At 39.7% G+C, this 21,404-nt stretch overlaps 1 protein-coding gene across 1 annotated transcript in view; it reads right to left on the bottom strand.

Moving 5' to 3' along the window:
* The window catches only part of RHOJ (ras homolog family member J), an 80,635-nt gene extending 60,332 nt beyond the window's left edge, over positions 1-20,303 (bottom strand). Inside the window, exon 1 of the mRNA XM_029239198.1 lies at positions 19,672-20,303. Within this exon, the coding sequence (XP_029095031.1) occupies positions 19,672-19,849 (178 nt within the window). The 5' untranslated portion in view covers positions 19,850-20,303. The remainder of the gene's footprint in view (positions 1-19,671) is intronic.
* Positions 20,304-21,404: the final 1,101 nt, after the last annotated feature.

Raw genomic sequence — 21,404 nt, 5'->3', positions numbered from 1 at the left:
ATAATGCCAACAGTTCTGAGGCATTTCCATCCATAAAAGGAACAAGCAGGCCGTGTGCACGAGTTACAGGGCGCAAAGCAGAGACCTCTGGTTCTGAGCCCTGTTTCTGGCACTCATGCATCCATATGGCTTATGCATGTGTGAAGGAACAAATAAGGGCTAACTGCATTCTTAGAGATGTAGACCTGGGGAAAGAGGATGTGTTCCTTTTTCATGCTTTTGCTGTACTTTGTGTCTAATTACATTTTATGTCGTTCTACACTCATGGAGTGTTTAATAAATAAAGTGATTTATTACTAATAAGCAACAATAACATTTGATAGTGTTTTCTAGCACACAAAATGCTTTCATGTACCTTATATAATTTATAATTTGTTGAGGATGTTTGGCTAATACAGATTAGTTGCCTAGGGACCTCTATAATATTGTGTTATCAAGAAGACAGGTTACTTCCTAGATACCTTGTTTCAATGTAAAATTACACGTTGGAGAGAGTTATAATTTGGAGAGAGTTGAAGAGAGTAATAATTTGCTTAAGTATTTTTAGAGACTCTCAGGGTAGAGAAAAATTGGACTATGAAATGAGATTATAGAAACCTTTAAAGGGCTTTTATGGATAAGACCATTTTTTCTTAAAAACAAATAAAGCATGTTGAAGTCATCTTGTAGGGATGAGATTGAACACTAATCTGGAAAAGCAGAGTTGCATAGGGGCCATACCTGAGGAGTAGATCAATATATATCTTTCTTTCTCTTTTTCTACTAAGAGAGTTGGGGCTTCTCTGTCTCTGTCTCTCTGTATCTCTTTCAATCACACACAGTCAAGATCAGCAGTGAATTGGATGGCACTTGTTTTAGTCTTCCAGAGGTGTCCACGAAATTAAAGATTAGAATGCTTACATCGAAACCATTGCTGCCAGCACTGAGCTGATAAAATAGGTATGGAAGTTACCTTCTATGAACATCTCACAACTTTCTTATGAAACTCTGCAGATAGTGACATTCTTGCAAGGAAAACACTGATCTGGGTGTGACAGAATGAGGCTTCTGGGCAATAAGCAACTCACTGAATGTCCCCGCCCTTCCCTCCCTTTTCTGTGCCCTTCTGTGGATCACTTAGGATGATAGCAGAGTAGGGCCGCTGTTAAAAATGTCACGCGTAAATGCAGAACTTGGTTGGAGATGATCTGTAACACTGAGGAAGAGCATCTGTCAATGCTGGGAGTTCTGCAGAGAGAAGATGCAGTGGGGCCTTAGAGACAACAGGACTATAGGATCTCTTCCTTACACTGATAGGTCCTGCTCTAGCAATAGTCCAGATGGTTCACCAGAATTTCCTATTTTTCACTATACACAACAGCGTGAATAAGACCTGGAAGTGCCTCCAAGATGGAATCTTCACAGATGGCTTTTAGCTGTGAATTCTGTGAGAATCAAACCTAAGGTCCACTCATCTACCCACAAGCCCTAAGTTCTACTCTTCTTCATTCTTGTCACTTGTCATTCAACAATGATAGATGAGCTCAGAGCAGGAGGAACTAGTCTACATCCTTCCTTTTCCTCTCCATACCTCCTTTGTGTTCTCCAGATATACAGAGGGGAGGTGAGCAAGAAATAAAACATCTTTTAAAGTAGTTGCATTTCTTTGCCTTTGTTCTCTTGACCTTTGGACCCAACACAACATCAGGCTGCTCCCTTTATGAAGTGGGTTCATTCACAGTGAAATAATCTCAGATTCTTTGAAGGGGAAGATGCCAAAATTACTTTGGAAGTTGTACAACAATGTCATATTTGAACCTGTCTAGACTAAATCCCTCATTTTGAAGTTTAAGATGATTTCTTTAGGCATGTCCATGAGAGATGTATAATATAATGCAATTTTCATCCCTGGGGCATCAGTTTGTGTTCCTGACACTGGAAAAGGTGTTACATCCTTTATCACCATTCTCTGGTGTTGGAAATAAAATCAGCGCTTATGACCTGGTACTTACTATAAGCCCAAGTGTGATAGGGGGATAGAGGTTTGCCTCACTAGGAGGAGCAGCCTGGCAGAAAGGGATAAAAGCAGCTATTTTAAAAATTAAAGTTGTAATTAAAGTGTAGTTGATTAACAATGTTGCTTTACTTTCTGGTGTACAGCAAAGTGATTCATATATATATATATATATATATATATATATATATTCTTTTCAGATTCTTTTCCCTTCTGGATTATTACAAGATATGGAGTATAGTTCCCTGGTTCCCTGTGCCATACAGCAGGACCTTGTTGTTTATCTATTTTATATATAGTAGTGTGTAGATGTTAATCCCAATCTCCTAATTTATCCCTGCCTCACCTCTTTCCCCTTTGGTAACCATACATTTGTTTTCTGTGTCTGTGAGTCTAATTCTGCTTTGTAAATAAATTCATTTGTATCATTTTTTTTAAGATTCCACATATAAGTGATATCATATGGTATCTTTCTCTCTCTGACTTCACTTAATATGATAATCTTTAGGTCCATCCATGTTGCTGCAAATGGCATTATTTCATTCTTTTTTTATGGCTGAGTACTATTCCATTGTACCATATCTTTTTTTTTTTTTTTTTTTTTTTTGCGGTACGCGGGCCTCTCACTGCTGTGGCCTCTCCCGTTGCGGAGCACAGGCTCCGGACGCGCAGGTCCAGCGGCCATGGCTCACGGGCCCAGCCGCTCCGTGGCATGTGGGATCTTCCCGGACTGGGGCACGAACCTGCGTCCCCTGCATTGGCAGGCGGACTCTCAACCACTGCGCCACCGGGGAAGCCCTGTACCATGTCTTCTTTATCCATTCATCTGTCGATGGACATATAGGTTGCTTCCATTTCTTGGCTATTGTAAACAGTGAAAAGCAGCTACTTTATGGGAGGTATTCACACAGCTGAGAGACAACAGAGGAGGGGGAGTAGGAAAGCTTTGGGGATCTCATTGCCTCAAGAGACTGAGCACAACAATATAAATATTTAGAGATAGGGCATAATGCCAGATTCTTTAGTACAAAATTCTAGTTCTGCTGTTTGAATTTCTACAGCTTTAGCCATTGAGCCATAATGTGTATAAAGGAAGAAGGCATTTGGGAAGTCAAGTTAAAACCACAATCTTCTATAATTCAAGAACCTTTGGATCTTTGCTAAGATCATCCAGCTGTCTCATGCTATGGGCCCACTCTGATCTAACGGAACAGGACTCCCGGCGGGTCCTGTTTGCAAACAGCACCTCTCTTGGGGAGTGAGGTGGAGTTACCTAGTCAGGCATTCCAGGGAATAGGAGTTTCCTGTGCTAGTCTTCATCCCTAGAATACAAGAATCTTTTTGTCTCTGTGACTTGATATTAAAATGAGAAAAAAAAGGAGAAACTTGGAGATTAATAGAGCAAGATCACTGTAGAAAGGATCCTAATGGATCCTAGTGGAAAAATTACCAAGGATTTGGGGCTGAAAGAACCTTGTCATTGAAGAATCACAGAGAAAAATTTTACTTTATTTTCTCTTTCCATAGATTTCAGACATTGCTCAGGGGTAGACTTGGCATTATTCCTTCTGAATCACCGATTAATTCACCAAGGAAGAAATACACAGGTCTTCCTCGTTCCTTTTGCATCAGGGTGTAATTTCCATAACTGAATTTCTATGATGATCACATATACCATTTAAATATTTCTTAAGTATTTTTTCCTTAATAAAGGATAAAATTTAAATAGTATTAGCATGAAGTTTGGCTTATCAGGAGCTGCTTGTCAAGTTAATATACCACTGCCTTTCTCTTAGAAGATGTGCATTCCCTTTCCTGTAGAATTCACCAGATGGAGGTACTTCAGAAGGGGAGGAAAAACTTCTAATGCACATACCAAAGAAAGTTTAGGGTCTTTTAAAAAAAGGTAGGAGAATATGAAGAGACTAAGTAAGAACAAAAACAATCTCTATGAGGCTCTTTTTTGAGTATGTCATATATCTTTCGATAGACGATTATTGATTTTTAAGAACCATGAAAAGAAATAAAATGTGCATTAAGTCCTCTAAAGTCACCATTTTCAGTTACTTTGTTCAAAGGTTGTTGATGCCCATTTACAAAGAAATAGAATAATGCTAACAATTTTTAATGGACAAATGGATCATTCTGTGGGTTGATCCTTCTCATCTTCAAAATGCTTCACCTGGTGCTCTTTTTCTCTAGGCTTTGAGTGATTTTCAGGGTTTGTGGGAGTAACCAGATGTTGGCTGTAAAAGTAGAGCTAAGTGTCTCTGTCAGTGGAATAGAACTTCTCTTCCTCATTTCACGGGAATAGGCTTCTAAACTGTTGGTGACATGGTAAAAGATAGGGAAGCTGAAGCAGTGACATCAGATAAGAAAACAATGATGGGTTTAGCAGCTCCTTGTGACATTGAACACAAATAAAATGTGTTTTTCCAAATGTTGTGTGGATGCATTGAAAGCTATGCATCTATTAATCTAATTCCCAACCCCCTTTCACTCCTTCCCCACCATCATAAATTCCCACACTTGGATATCAGTAGAAATTTTGGAAATCACTTGAGGACCCACATATATAAATAAACACAATGTGAAGTAAGATTAATTGATGATGTGGTAGGGTCCAAAATAACTCATGATCTCTTGTAGGTACTTCAGGGTTTGTTTGTAGCTCAGAGCTTGAGATTTCTTCCTGTGTCCAGAAAAATCTAGATTACCCTGGAACAGAATGTCTTTTGTGAAACTGGAGTTAAATCTGTGGTAATCGGTGAGGTTGTTAAATAGGATGTTTGTCTGATGTACACTACCCTAAAAAAGCTTTTAATGTGTTCACTGGTAGAAAGTGAATGAAGGCTAAAAATGCCTCAGGATGATTTGTAATATACTACATACTAAATCCTAGTAAGAGTAACATATCTGTTACAATGATAGAGTATCCAGTGCTCTAAAATACAGTGATCTATGGTCCACAGGGACAAAAATGTCTCCTACAATACCAAAGAATGTGTCAACCGAAGGACACATTATTTCCCTAATAACAAGGAAAAAAACCCCAGACAAACAAAAATAGGGACTTCCCTGGTGGTCTAGTGGTAAAGACACCTCGCTTCCACTGCAGGGGGTGCCGGTTCAATCCCCATTTCGGGAACTAAGATCCTGCATGCCTTGCAGTGAGGCCAAAAAATAGAAAAAAAAAAAAACACAAACAAACAAAAAAATAAAACAAAAACAGGGCTTCCCTGGTGGCGCAGTGGTTGAGAGTCCGCCTGCCGATGCAGGGGACGCGGGTCAGTGCCCTGGTCCGGGAGGATCCCACATGCCGCGTAGCGGCTGGACCAGTGAGCCATGGTCGCTGAGCCTGCGCGTCCGGAGCCTGTGCTCCGCAACGGGAGAGGCCACAGCAGTGAGAGGCCCGTGTACCGCAAAAACAAAAACAAAAACAAACAAAGAAAACAAAGATAGAGGTGATCAAAAAGATTATTTAGTCTAGATTTCTACATCCTGTTAGGACTGCACTTAACCATGTTGACGAGATATCCATTACTACCAAAAAATTACAAAAGCTACTTACTGTGTGCTGCCCACAGATCTGAAATGAAAGTTGAAAGGAATTCATGTGAAGTTGCCCATTAAAAATGGTGAAAGAATAGGTCAAATATCTATGAAGGGAGTTGGAAAGATCTGGGTATATTGTCTGAGGATGATAGGGATGAAAATTTCCTTGGTTTTCAAATAGGTTAAAAGCCATTATTCTGAGGATGACAATGAGGATTTCTCCATCTTTGCTAACTTGAGAGGAAATGGCTTTTATCTACAGCCTGAAAGGTTCAGTTTATCTAAAGGGAAGGACTTGGTGGGGAGAGTTATCAGGAGGGTAAGTGAACGAAATAAACAGAGTACAACCTCTACGGCAAAGTTTATGCCTAATATTGACACTTAAGATTTAACATTCACTCTCTGTCTCTTGTGAAAAGTTTGGTTAAAAACATGTTTACTATTGAAAATTCTTAAAGCTCTTATTTACCAGCCTGAACTATTGTAAATGTCATATGAAATTCATTTTAGTGGAGGAAAGAAGCTCTTAAGGCTCACAGTGCAAACTTATCCAATATGAGCAGAGAGGAGGCTTGAGGAGAGGGAGCACAGCCACTTTTCTCCTAATAACTCCTCTTAATAACAGGTATAAAGTGCCCGATTATTTATATATATGTTCACTACATTTCTTACTGGCTGAAAATTAGTATGCTTTCTAGCAAATGAATGGTTGCATTTTACAAACCTCATTCACAATTTTTAGAAAGTTTGCACCTGGCATACATTAAGGAGATTATTGACTTATTGTTTTCCTCATTATTAATCTAGTTACTTGAAAAAATAGTTATACAGTTCATACTTTAGAGAATTAAATTTTTCTTTTTGCCTCTAGGATATAGCATCCAAAAAACAGATAAAACAGATCCTTAGTATAATTAGGAAAACAATTTTTATGTAGTGAAATCACTCAACTCAGAAGTTTGAAATTTGGCTGGAAGCAAAAGCTTTTGAAATTATTTTTCCTAGAAGAATAAAATTGGTTTACAACTTTTAAACAAAGCCAGTACACTATTTTTGAATGTATGCTCATGATGGTTAGGACATATACTTTTAGGATGTTGGAGGATCAAATTTCAACATAGAAAATTATCCTGACTGTTTACATGGGGTACTAACTTCAGTGTAGAGCAGTGGTTAAAACTGTGGGACTCTTGGATGTGATTCATTCACTCAGTCATTCAATAGACATTTCTGGGTGTCTGTTGTGTTGTAGGCTAATTCCAGGCATTGGAGACATAAGAATAAATGAGACAGAAAGAAACTTGCCTTCATGAACTGTACATTCTAGAGTGAGGCAAGCAGTGGACAAGTGAATAAACAGGTCGGATAATAACTATAGAGAAAACAAACAGGTTTTGAAAGGGTGGTCAATTTAATCAGGGTGGTTTGGTTTGGCCTCCTGAGGAGGTAACATTTGAGCTGACAGATTTTAATCCCAATTCTGTCACTTCCTGGTCCTGTGACATTGGACTGATTACTTCTCTGACTTCCAATTTTCTCTCCTGTTAAATGAAGATACCTACCACCAGAGATAATATGAGGCTCAGAGAAGATAGCAAAGTAACACAGGGCTTGGTGCATATTAAATACTTAGCTAATTAATATTAGTTACTTACTATTTTATTAATAAACTATAAACATTACTCCAAAAGGATCAGGAAGCAATTTTTTCATTATGATGCATTCTGCTCAGACCACACAGGGAATTGTTTCTCTCTTGTTGGCAAGTTGAATCACATTCTGAGGCCTGACTGACTAATCTGTATTAAAACAGCTTGAGGGACTCCAAAGGCCTGGTCCCCACTAGCGGGAGTGCTGGTCAATTGGTTGTCCAGATAAGGGTGCCTAAATCCCAGTTACAACATTTCTGCCTCTCCCAGAATTTATGTCCTATCTCTTTCAGGAACCAGATTCTAGCCTAAGTAGAAGTTTTTTGGACTCTGAGAATAGAATTTTAGGCAACTTTCCATTTTTGTTTTTTTTTCCTCCTTTTCTCCAAATGTCAAGGTCAAAGTGTGAAGAAGAACAGAAAGATCTGCAGAGGGGAAACAGATGTTTATGTTCATTTCACAATCATAGGGCTGGGTGGATATGGTAGAGCAAGAACAGCATCCAGGACAGAGCTGCACCACAACCACCCCAAGGATCCCAGGCTCTTTCTTATTTTTTAAGACTCCTTGGTTTCTTCCCATGAGAGTAGGTGTTTTCTAAGTTTTCCTCAGTGACCCCTCCGAAGGTCTCACAGTCATGCTGATTATCGTTTTGCTGACAGCAGGCTCAGTGAACAGCGATTAACACTGTGCAGCTTTGCCGATCATGCCTGAGGCTTTGCTCCCATCTGCTGGTGCTTGGTGCACCCAAGTTTGCCTAATTAATCTTCTTTCCACTCTGTTTTACAACTCCCGTTCTTCCCTGTTCTTAGTCTCCGAGGCTTTTCCCTTCCCTCCAAGGCACCAGCCTTCTCCCAACATTTCCTGATTCTCAGACTTGTGGATTTTCTTTCTTCCAGGGTCTCTCTATGTCCCAGCCATGGGCACAGATCTTTTTAAAAAGCACTCTGGTTTCTCATTTATGAATTTACTAGCTGTTTCTGAGAGGCTCTAAAGGCCTCTTCTGTCTTAAACAATTTCTCCTGTTAGAAACTACCAGGTCAAGGAATTATATATACACATATCTATTTTTAACTTGCTTTTTACCGATTGATGGTTGGTTATAGAATTGTTCTTCTTAATTTCTAGGCATCTTGATAGCATAAAGAAGGGTTTTCTGAACTTTCTAAATTACATTAGATTGAACTATATGAACTTATGATATCCAAATGGTTTTGAACTGCAAAATGGTCATTTCATAGGTCCACCTAATAAGAAATGCCTAGGATGCTTGTTGAAATGTATACTTACAGCTTTTTCTCTTAGTGGGTCTGGTATAGAAGCTCTGGGGTGGACCAAAGAATCTGCACTTTTTCCTTTTTTAAATTGAAGTATAGTTTTCCTTTTTAAAGTTGAAATATCATGGAATATAATCAGATATTTATACAGATTACAATATATTCAGATTATTTATACATATATGTATATTCAGATTATTTTCCATTATATGTTATTACAAGATCTTGAATATTATTCCCTGTGTTATACAGTAAATTCTTGTTGCTTATGTATTTTATGTATAGTAGTGTATGTCTGTTAATCCCATACTTCTAATTTATCCCTCCCCCACTGCCTTTCCCCTTTGGTAACCATATGTTTGTTTTCTATGTCTGTGAGTCTATTCCTATTTTGTGCATAGATTCATTTGTATCATTTTTTAGATTCCCTACATAAGTGATATCATATAATATTTGTCTTTGTCTGTCTTACTTCATTTAGTATGTTATTCTCTAGGTCCATCCATTTTGCTGCTAATGACAATATTTCATTCTTTTTTATGGCTGAGTAATATTCTATTCTATATATATATATATATATATATATATATATATTACATCTTTTTAAACCAATCGTCTGTTGATGGGCGTTTGGGTGGCTCCCATGTTTTGGCTATCATAAATAGTGCTGCTATAAACATTGGGGTGCATGTGTCTTTTTGAATTAGCGTTTTCATCTTTTCCAGATATATGCCTATGAGTGGGATTGCTGGATCATATGGTAGCTCTATATTTAGTTTTTTAAAGAACCTCCATACTGTTTTCCATAGTGGCTGCACCAATTTACAGAATCTGCATTTTTGACAAGCAGGTTTATCTGGTGACCAGGCAAATTTGGGAAATATAGGTATATCATTTGTAGTTGAATAAATGTCTAATTGAATATGGTACGTAGGGCGATTTACATTGTTTATGAATCTATTGTATTTGATGTAAGAAAGTTTGACTTAGTGAGTGTGATGATGATTTCTAAGAGTCCTTTAAAATCTGTTCACGCTGTCTTTGGGAATATAGCTAACCTCTCTTACAATAATGTATGGCCTAGGGTTTAACTTCTCTCCAAAGAAATGTGAAGAGAACTCACGCCTGACACTTGTGGACCTGGCCCGGACCACTAGTCCTTGCCCTCCGTATCCTCTCATCTTCTCCTGTCTAGTGCTCCTGTCTAGAGCACTACAAAGTCCTACCCAACAGCAGAGTCACAAGATGGAAAAAAAGTAGATCCTTGGATGATTACATGGAGTAGTATCACCTCACCGACCTGAACACTTGCCCAAGTCTGTTCTCTGAGCAAAAAAAAAAAAATTCTAACAGTTTGAATCATTATATATTTGAGGCTATTTGTTCTAGCATCCTAACTTATCTAGCATGGTGCCATCATTACAAAATGCCAAAAAAAAGTGTGCTGTTAGCTTAACTGTTAAGTGGCAGGTAGTAACAAAACAGAACAGACTAGAAAGATGAAGATCCACATTATACCATGGCAAAACATTTGTAAAACTATTGTCTGTGAAACCTGGAAGGTGAACCTAGTTCTTACTGAGTCTATTATGCTCAAAGAAAAGATTGGGAAAAGTCAGAATATTAGAGTATATTAATTGTTACTGTGTTTAACTAGGTGTTACAAGAAAGAAAAGAGTTGAATTGGTTGTGTTTAAGCAGAGATTGATAGAACACGAATATTAATGTCCTTAATTAATAGTTGGAAAATTGATTATTTTTGGATTTCCCCAAAGAAGACACAGTTAAATAAGGATCTGAGCAACAAATGTCCATTTCTCTGTTAAAACAGGGAATCAGCTCTGCGTCAAAGAGAAGAGCCAGGGTGTCCCCTTCCCATTTAAGTCTTTTGCTTCATACAGCCTCTACGTAGCTATTGTTAATTTGAGAGCAAAAGGCATTGGCTGGATGAAGCAGACAAATAAAGTATTTTTAAGAAGCATGTCTAGGAAAGACATTCTTTGGTCTTGGATGTGGCTACTGGTACATGGAACTTACCAGAAGCCTAATAAATTTTTGAGAGAATTGTATTTCCAAAGAAACCCCAAGCTTGGGCTAAATAGTCTTCTGACTATAAAACAACACTTGAGTCTCGAGACTGGACAAGCCAGAAGCAGGCTATGAAATTTGTGCAGCTCCTGAGAAAGGCAGAGTCCCTGAGGCCTGATTCAGATGTGTGTCATGGAGGAAAATGGATGAGGAAGAAGAACTCCCCAGAGACCCAAGCCAGGGGAAGTTGAGAATAATGGACGAAGAAATTCCTCCCAGAGAACAGCATAAGGGTCAATTCAAGAAACTTCCCCCACTGCTAGGGCAGGAAGTCTTTCTAACATTTGCCCTCAGGATTCTGTTATTGCTATGTCTCTCCTATTCTTTACTTTTCCGAAAGGGGGTTTAGATATTTTGGTTATCCCATCCCTGTTCTATCATTGTCTAAGGGGTGATTGTATATATGGAGGAGATAATGAGTCTTCTACTGGACCACAAGGAGCCATGTCTCCATCAAATGGAAAGGACCAGGCATCACCTGCATGGCTGAACTTTAACCTGTTTCAGTGAAAGACTGGGGCTCTGGGTGGTCCCTCTTGGGAAAAAATTTGTTTTACATGTGGGAAAAAGTGTGTAGGGATATTTGGTGACTACAGAGTCTGACACAAACAGAGATGGCTAGTTTCCATTAAAATCTGTCCTTCCCTCTTCTGGGCATGTAGGTGGTTTTATTTCCCAGCTTCCCTTAGACTGAGGTGTGGCCTTGTGACTAAGTTATCTCCTCTGAAGTTTGACTGGAAATGATGTCCGTCACTTCCAGGCCTGGCCCATAAAACTTTCCATTCAGGTTTCTCCACACTCTTTCTCATTAGTCTGGTTGGATGCGGACAACTATGAGATCTTAAGGGATGGCAGTGTAACAAGATGCAAAGAACCTGGGTCCCTAAATGACTAAATGGAGGAAAGCAGCCCCACTGACTTGAATACATGTTCAGGAACATAAATTAGCAAGGAACGTCCTGTCGTGGTGTTAATCCCTTACATGTTTAGGTCTGTTTGTTATAGCAGGTTAGCATACCCTAACTCAGTTGTCCCCAACCTTTTTGGCACTGGGGACTGGTTTCGTGGAAGACAATTTTTCCACGGACCAGGGTGGGGGATGCTTTCAGGATGATTCATGCTCATTACATTTATTGTGCACTTTATTTCTATTATTATTACGTTGTAACATATAATGAAATACTTATACAACTCACCATAATGCTGACAGGAGGCAGAGCTCAGGCGGTAACATGAGCCATGGGGAGCGGCTGTAAGTACAGATGAAGCTTTGCTTGCTTGCCTGCTCTTGCTGTGTGGGCTGGTTCCTAATAGGCCTCGGACCAGTACTGGTCCGTGGCCCGGAGGTTGGGGACCCCTGCCCTAACTAACGGTGGCTTTTTGATTAATTTATTAGCTATAAACCTACACACCGCTTACATTATTTATTTACTGTTTTGTGGCCTCCACTTACTCCATTACAGGTTATTTAACCTTGGGCAAATTGGTTAATAACTTTGCAACTTGGTTTCCTCATCAGTCAAAATTAGGAAATAATAACACCTCATAGTATCATTGTGAGGAGGCAATGAATCGATGTATGAAAATATCTCAAATATGCTCATAGCAAGAACTTTGTATAGCTATTGTTATTGTTGTCAGAACATGTTCTAGTGGTGTTTGAGTTTCGTCATTAAATACTACCACACTGCTTGTAGGATCACATGTGGCCGTAATGAAATTCACACTGAGACTGCAAATGAAGGACTTCATAAATAAAAGCTGTATTGTGAACCATTACAAAATGCTGAATGAATACACATGAATCAGGTCCTTTTGCCTTGTGAAAATTAGGCATATCCAAAAAGTTGGTGGACTTCAGAGTATTCAGGAACGATCCCAGGCCACTCTATGATTCACAGTGGGTCCCTTTTGAATTCATGGTGGAATTAATCCTGACTGAGTTATACCTGGAAAATTAACTGTTTGGATTCTGCTAACACACCCAAGGGGTGGCATGGATTTTTGTTTATGGGAAAGTACATTTTCAGCCTTATCAGGACCTGTGTCCTTACACAGAGGGTAGGGCCTCTGTCGATCCTTGTGATTTTGCGCTCAGGGTTGGTGAGGGAGATCATTTCTGTTGAGCTTTCCTACCTGTCCTTTACGTTAGTTGCCTCATGTTAGTTGCCCACCTTCATGTTGCCTTTGTAGAACAGGCCGACTAGATCCCAAAACAAAGATGTCCAATGTACTGAGCCATCTCTGAGCCAACTTTGCTGTTTGCCCCAAAAGAAGAGGTAGTGATGGCAGATTCTGAAAACGTTATCCTGGAAATAAAGTACTGTTTACCTGAAGCCCAACATCGTTGGGCAGTTAGGTAGTAAAATTTATGAAGGATTTCCTAGCTTGGACAGTGAAAGGAGCCAGGCCTTGTGGAACTAAAAGTCTTGGTCACAGGGAGTCTGTCCACTGAAGCCTGAATCGGTCACAGGCCTTGGTCTGTTGCCAGATGAAGCTGGAATGCAGGAGGGTTATGAACTGCAGATGTAGTTTCTAATCCTGGGAGCATGATTTTTCTTGGGTCACTCTGGTCACAGATACTTAATTTTCTTTTTCCCTCTTCTATTCTTTCTTACTCCTAAGAGATGAAGCTCACAGTTTACCTCTCCGGAGTGTGCTTTGGCTTTCTGAGTGTAATTTCTACCCCTGGAGCCTCTGAATGTGCTCATGCTCATAGGCATCACAGTAGACTGTGGAAGGACCTGTCTATACAATTCCTGTTACTGCACCTTCGATATGGCCTCCAAGAGTCCAAAAAAAGTATCAGACGCGCATCACACTGCCTCAAAAAGAGATATTGGAGGGTTGAATACCTACAAGGCATTGGGTTTTTGAGCATCATGGCATTTAGAAGGAACAGAGCAAGTCAACAGGCCCATTCATTTCTCCTCTTTCACATACTTCCTTTATATTTTTGCCTAAGGTTAAAAACCTGGTGATTTATTTTATAGACCCATGAGAGGTGTTTTAGGTTTTCTTTTGGCTTACAAAAATGAATCTCATCCATTCTCCAGAGACTCTCCGGTGTCTTTAGAAAGAACAAAAGAGAAACTCCTGAGTAAATATTCCCAAATGGGCAGAACTATGTCATAACACTATATAAGCCTGGGGCTTTGTTTTTATTCACTATTATTTTATGTTGTTTTTTCCCTTGTGGATTGGACATAGTTTCCCCCTTGCTCTGGTCATTAGGGTTATGACGGAATCTACATTGGACTAATCATCACTTAATTAGGTGGAAAAAGTTTAGAATTGACTTTCAGCTCTCTGTGAAAACAACTCCTTTTACATCTCACTCAGCTGATAGAGCAACTAGATTTTTTCCCCCCTTTCCACAAATTGTGTTAATTTCCTGCATAGGCAGCCTGAGTTTGCAAATAGTGACTTATCTAAGTTTTTAAATACAGGTGGTTTTCATAGAAAAAGGAGCCATAGACACGACCAGTTCTTTTTTTTTTTTTTTTTTTTTTTTTGCGTTACGCGGGCCTCTCACTGTTGTGGCCTCTCCCGTTGCGGAGCGCAGGCTCAGCGGCCATGGCTCACGGGCCCAGCCGCTCCGCGGCATGTGGGATCTTCCCGGACCGGGGCATGAACTGGTGTCCCCTGCATCTGCAGGCGGACTCTCAACCACTGCGCCACCAGGGAAGCCCACGACCAATTCTTATACAGAGGATGATGGTAATGGTGAATGAGGTACGTCATGCAAAGGCTTCAACTTGAATGGGATTATTTTATGCAGCCATGCACATAAACAGACAAACCACGTGCACTACCTACCTCAACATGCAATCTAACTAAACTAGAAATGGAAGTGTTATCCTTATGTCATATGTCGTGTGAAACATTAATTGATACTACTTTATCAGTGAGATGTCTGCCACAAAACTCAAAGCTAAAGATAAGATGAAGACAGGATGGGAGAAGACATGATGGTTGTTCCATGGTAAGCTGTGAAATCTCTAAAGGTTGTTGGGACATCTTGAGTCATCCCTGGAAGGGAGTAGGAAGAAGTGCCCGGAGATGTTTCTCAGGCATACTTGTAAAAAGTGTCAGTGACCGTTTTTATCTTCCTTCTACTGCCCCCAATTTTTAGACCTAGCCCATAGTTGAACTTGGGGTTACTCTGGAACATGCGTTTTTATGAAGAACTATAAACAAGTGAGCCACTCAAAATTTAGCTAAGCTTTTGAATATAATGCAAATGGAGGAATTTGAGTACATCCCATCTGTTTCCAAATGAAATTTATACATTGTATATTTATATTATTCAATAGATGTGACATTGGCTGGTTGGGTCAGGAAAATTCTATGCTGTATTATGATCCTGGTAGAGATAAAATGATTATTTAAAATACAAGCAAACTAGTTGAAAAATATAATACATTTAATAAATATTTTATATGTTCATTCCTAAAGAGACATCTGTTGGACCAACAACTTGTTCATTTATTCCTCAAAGTTTTAATGGACCAGGAATTATCTATGCGCTGGAAGGACAGAGATGCGTAAAACATATTAATTAATTAATTCAGTAACAATCTATTGAGAGCATACTAGATGTTGAGTTCTGTTTTAGAAGATGGAGATAGAGCAGTGAACAAGACAAAGCCCTTGCCCTCATGGGGTTTACATCCCAGTGTAGGATAAAAATGGTAAGCAAATAAATATAATGTGAAGTAGTGTTAAACCTTATGAGGAAAGATGAAGCAGGAGAAAAATTAAAGAGTGACTGTACGCATGTGTGTGTTAATGCATTAAACAAGGTGATCAGTTGAAGCTGAGGAAGATGGGAGGGATAAGGTAAGGTTGGGGGAAAAGCAAATGCAAAATCTTCAAGGAAGGAAGGAGTTTGGTGTGTTTGAGGAATATGCAGATGGCTGAGAGCAGAAATACTGCAGAGCAGAGTTAGGAGAGGAGGTTGAGGGATAATGGGGATAAGTCATGGAGTACCTTGTAGACTGTGATAAATGATGGGGCCTCAGGGTGAAGGGATTTGACTGATGGATTTGGGCTGTGGATAGTCCTTCTGTCGGGAGTGTGAAGAACTGAACTATACGGGATAAGACTGGAAGCAGGGAGCTGGGAGGTGATTACAGTAGTTTGGATGAGAAATGGTGGTGGCTTGGATACGAGTGAAAACAATGGAAGTGGTGAGAACTGATCAGATTTGAGATGTATTTTGAATGTTGACCTGATTGGTAGTAGGAAGGGATAATAACTAGTGGTTTGGATGGAGAGGGATGGGAAGTATTGTCAAATGAAGAAAGGAGTTAAGGATAATACCAAAGTTTTTGTTTTGAGCTACTGGGTGGAAGACAGTGGTCATATAATTCTATGGGGAACACTAGGGGAGGTGTAGACTGAGGCAATTAAAAAATTCTGTTTTGGACAGGTTAAGTTTGAGATGCCTATTAGATATCCAAATGGACAGTTGAATATATGAGTCTGGGTCAGGTGTTTTTTTTTTTTGTGGTAGAGATACACATTTTGGAGTCATCAGTATATAAATCATATTTAAAGCCATGAGACTAGATACTGTCAACCAGAGCATGAGCATAAATAGAGAAGGGGACTGAGAGACTGAACCCTGAAGTATGCCAATGTATAGTGGTAGGGAAAGAGATGGAGAAAGCAGCAGAGGAGATGGAGAGAGACTTGCCAGTAGGGGAATAAAAACCAGGAGAATGTGGTATCCCAGGAGCAAAGAAAGTGTTTCAGGAAGGAGAGTATAAACCATAAGAAAAGCCTCCAAGAGATCAAGTAAGACGAGGACTGAGAATTGAACACTGGTTTTGGCAAGACATGACCCTTCCCCTCAGGAGCTTATCGTACAGTGGGGACTGGGGAAATAAGGAGACAAATACATTGCTATACAATGGTGCAAGTTGCGTTCTAGCAATGTTAACACATTTCTGGGGATGGGCTGGAGATGGAGCAAGGAATTCTCCTTGGGGGGGTCAAGGAAAGCTGCATCGAGCAGATGTACATTTGGATCCTGATAGGTAGGAGGGAGGGAAAATAACCAAGATTTATAAAACTTCAAAACTTTTTTTTTCTAGTTGGTTGCTGATTTTTCTACAATCACTCATGCAGAACTAATATTTCCTCTCCAGTGAATATCCCACTACTATTACTCCATGTAGAAATATTTATCAATTATCAGTAAACACGATAACTATATCATCAGGACAATACACACACTCTATCACACCCTACTCCGTTTGAAGGATACTCTTGTAGTTATATTTTTCCTTGTTGTAGCCTTTATATTTTAATTACATTTTAATTCCCTTTCATAGCTGTGTGCAACTGTAGAGACCCTATTCTTTTTTTAATTGAAGTATAGTTGATTTACAATGTTGTGTTAATTTCTGCTATATAGCAAAGTGATTCAGTTATACATATCTATCTCTATATATTATTTTTTATATTATTTTCCATTATGGTTTATCACAGGATATCAAATTTAGTTCCCTGTGCTATACAGTAGGACCTTGTTGTTTATTCATTCTGTATGTAAGAGACCCTATTCTTAATCACAATAGCTACTATTACCTAGTACTTGTCATGTGTAAAGTGCTGTTCTAAGAACTACATGTATTAATTTATTTTGTTCTCATGATCTTAATACCTCTATTGTCCCTTAAAAAAATTCATGACAACTGAGGCACAGAGAAGTTGAGCAACTTGCTCATGACCACACAGTAATGGCAGAGCCAGTATTAGAACTGGGCTGTCCAGCTTCAGAGCTCACTATCTTGAGCTCACTATCTTAAGTATTTCCGTCCTTACTATTATATCTTTACCTTCCTAGGATGGGTAGCTATTAGGGAAAAATCTTCTTCAAGGGATAGGCTCTCTTTGACTTGAACTTTTCTAAATTCTTTGACTGCAATTTTCCAAAGACTCAGTAAACTATTTGCAGGTTGTCATTTCAGAATGAGCCAGTAGGACCAGGGACTGGATACTGGATATTTCTCCACGTGGAGAAGAGAGCATGAGTTCTTTTACAACTGACTGTAGATTCTCATGTGACTGTGTAAGGGTTTATGTTCAATCAGTTCATGTATGAGGAGTGTGGTGGTAAAAAGAGTTAGGGTCGTCGTGATGGAGAAGATCCCTCTACAAATGGAAATGTTCACTTCATTGCGCTCCTAGATGTATGTGGCTTACACCTTCGTTTCCCTTACAACCTAACTACAAATGCATGAGATGACTGTGTACTTAAAAAAAAATACAAAGTGTAAATCAAAGTAACAATGTTTGGGAATGCCTACTATGTACAAAGTATTGCTTTGAGTACAGTTGCTGTGATTTCTTAAGAGCTAAAACAAGGAATAGCTAAAATCTAAGATGCTTTGTTGCTCAAATAACAGCAAGTATGTACACAACTGAAACATAAAACAAATTGATCTTAGTGGAATCTAGCGGTGGTCCAGCCTTTGTTTGTATTGTAATTGCTTCACCCAATAGTTGGGGATGGGATATGTAATTTTTAAAAGCACTTGAAACCTCTCCCTTTAGTAGATTGTGGGTTCCATTTTTGATTTAAAAGTTTTTGAAATTAGGTACCAGCCAGTTCCCTATCCTGGCAGAAAGAGGGTGTAGAATAAATAACTTTTGCTAAGATGTTTACAGGTCAGGATCCCAATAATTTTCTTAAGTTGCAGACCTAATTTTACAATTACTTTTTTTCCCCCCTCAGGATGAAAGTCTACCTGTACTTCTCTTCATTCTGTTCTCATTAAAATGTTCTTCTCTGGGCACAGAAAAGCTTAAGAGAGCCAGTGTTCAAATTCGCTCTTAATTTCTACAAATATAGAAAAACCTGCTAGAAAGTGGATACTATTTTCACTGTGGTTCTCTCCCTGTCTGCTGTGTAATAGTGTCATAAATCATGTACGTGTAGTAGTAGGAGGAGACGTAGGTGATTGTTTAGCTGTGGAAAAGAAGCTGCTTCCTACAGAAAGGATTTCAAATGACCTCACAGCAAAGCCAACACTCACACAGGTTTCCTGTGGGCCATTTCCCCTTCGCTACTCTGGACCCAAAGCTAAAGTGAAGAAGAGAAATTTTCCTCTCACAAAATCTCAAATCTCTGGTAACTCAAGCTGATCTCATAGTGAGCAAGTGGATCATCGTATTCCAAAAAGTTATAAAATCTAGGCTATTGTAAACCTGAAGCATTTTATGAATTTGCTTTTAAGAAATTTAATAAAATTTGTTTTGGAGATTAAGAGAAAAAATAAGAGTCAAAATGGAAAAATTTAAATAAGCTATCACACAACAAACTTCAGAACACTCGAAAAAATATACCTGAAAGAATTAAGTTGTGACTACAGTATCTTAACTGTCAGATCTTAAAGTATTTTATGCCATATTTCGTGCTTTGGGGACATATGTTGAAATAAGTAAAATTTTATTTTTAATCTTTATTTTTACCTTTAAAACATATTGATTAAAAATTTCTCTTTTAATTCAAGATACAGATTGCCTAGGAGATATTTAAAATCTTTCAGTACTTTTCCTTCAATCTACCTCCACAGGAAAATGAAAGTACATTAGGACAGCACCAATTATTATAGAAAAACGAATGTTCTAATGTTACTAATCTCAGCATTTCCTTTATAAATGGCATGTGGTGAATATATGAGAAGTGGCAAGAACACTTCTTTCACCAGTTGTGTGGTTAGTGTCGTTGTTGTTTTTTAAAGAACTGTGATGCAATTACGCTACCTTTTAAAAAGTTCACATTAAAGAAAGTTGATGAATCTTCAGGCACATGTTAAGTAAAATCTCTAGCCGCAAAGCTTAGAGGACGGTTCAGGGTATTTCCCCAGTGTTATTCATTTGGTTTAACTGGAAAAAAGTGTTACCATAACATTGATATACAAGTTGTCCTAACAACAGCAAAGACCTTGGTCGTCTGCTATGCCCAGCTACCTGGCTCCTGGCAGGCCCAGACCCAGCACTGACATTAGAGATAAGCCAGGCCCCTCTGAAGCTGGGCTGTCGTCTCCCGCCTCCTTCACCTCGTATGCAGGGGTAGGTTTTCTGCTTTTCTTACCTGCATAGTGGTCAAACACAGTGGGCACGTACTCCTCGGGGAAGGCGTCGTTGGCGTAGCTCATGAGCAGGCAGGTCTTCCCCACGGCGCCGTCCCCTACCACCACGCACTTCAGCATCTTCTTCTCCTCGCGGCCACCGCAGCCGCAGCTGCTGTCATTTCCCTCCTGGCAGTTCATTCTCACGGCTCCAGCTGCTGTGACTGTGCCGCTGCCGTTGCTTCTCCTGCTTCTCCCAAAGCCCACGAAGCGAGCCGCAGGCTTGAGGTCACTCTGTCTTACTTTGGGGAACTCGGATCATGCAGAATTGTCCGAGGCGGCTGGCATGTGCCCTCTTGCTTACCATACTGGTCAAGAAAGGTAACACACACTGGGGAGAATGATTAAAAGCATCTGCCCCTTGCCCCCATCAGTTTGAGTTATGAATCCTCATTTTTCACCCAATTCTAGGGGCTTCCTGGGAGTCTAGAAATTTCAACAGCCTGAGGGTTTCACTCTGCTCTCCTGTTCACCAAGCCTGGCTGAAGACACAGTGGAATTTCGCTAAATCTTCCCCATTTTCCACTTCACATCTAACATGGAGGAAAGCTGGGCTTTTTAATGGAGTTTTTCCCTTGCTTCCTCCAGCTTGCCGAGTGTCAGGAAATCATGGGTTTCCTGCTGCATTCCATATTAGGATCAGTGGGCTGGAGAAGGCTGCAACAATGGGAGCTCTGTGTGTGTGTGTTTGTACTTCTGGGGAACGCTGCCAGGACATGGAGTGGGAAAACACTAGGGGTCCCACTGCAGACTCAAGCTGTCAGACTTCCTGTTTCATCCACGGCTGGGGAGGTTGTTTGCCTGTGGGCTGGCTGGGAAGAAGCTGACGAAAGGATGGAAACTGGGGAGTACTGTCGGCCACAGAAACAGAGGGAACCACACCAGCCGTTGTAGGATAACATATGACATCATCCCTCACTGAGTCACCAGTTAAAAGCTCTGCAGATTAAAACTGGACAGTTCTTCACATACTTAAGTGAGAAGCCCTAAGCAATTTGTCCTGGCAGTAAAGAAGAAAACCTTCCAGAGTTTCACTGTTACAAAGGGAAACGTTCTTGTAGATCGTAGGTATAAGATGTGTGATCGGGTTAATAAGCTGCCACATTTGAGCTCAACGCTCATACGTGTATTCCAGACCCAAACATTTTTATGGTTGTAGCACATAAGAAATCAATCAGATGTGGGATGTTTGCATCTTCTTATTAGTGAATAAACACACATGTGCTTGGCTCACCCTTACTTTTGGAAATGAGAGTGTGTGGGATGGCTGTATTGGTTTGTTTCAGGTCCCCAAACGTTGCTTTTGCTTGAACAGTTCCGTTTTTGATTTAGTCTTCTCCCCTTGGTCAGCCTGGCCCTCTTCAATTACAAAGGAGCCATTGGCAGATAATTTATTTGACTGTTGGGTCACTCAAAATGAAGCCTCTTTGAAGCTCTGCATTTGATTAAGGTACTCGGTCTTAGAAAAGAAGTGGAACTCTGCAAGTGATTTTGACAAATGGGTCAAGTACGTTTTTGATGGGGGAATTATGTGTTTCTTTGAGATTTTTGAGCACTCAGTTTTAAGAATTCAGATTATCCATTTGATGTGAGGAGGGTTTTTTTTGTGTGTGGGGGGTGCGTGAGAAGTCTGTTTTAATGAGTGGCTATCAATAATATCTATATCCACATATGTATGCTACTATATAATAGATAT

Source organism: Monodon monoceros, unplaced genomic scaffold (assembly GCF_005190385.1).
Source record: "Monodon monoceros isolate NGI ecotype Baffin Bay Population unplaced genomic scaffold, NGI_Narwhal_1 Super_Scaffold_21, whole genome shotgun sequence".
Lineage (NCBI taxonomy): Eukaryota > Metazoa > Chordata > Mammalia > Artiodactyla > Monodontidae > Monodon > Monodon monoceros.
This window is presented reverse-complemented; position numbering and strand designations above follow the sequence as displayed.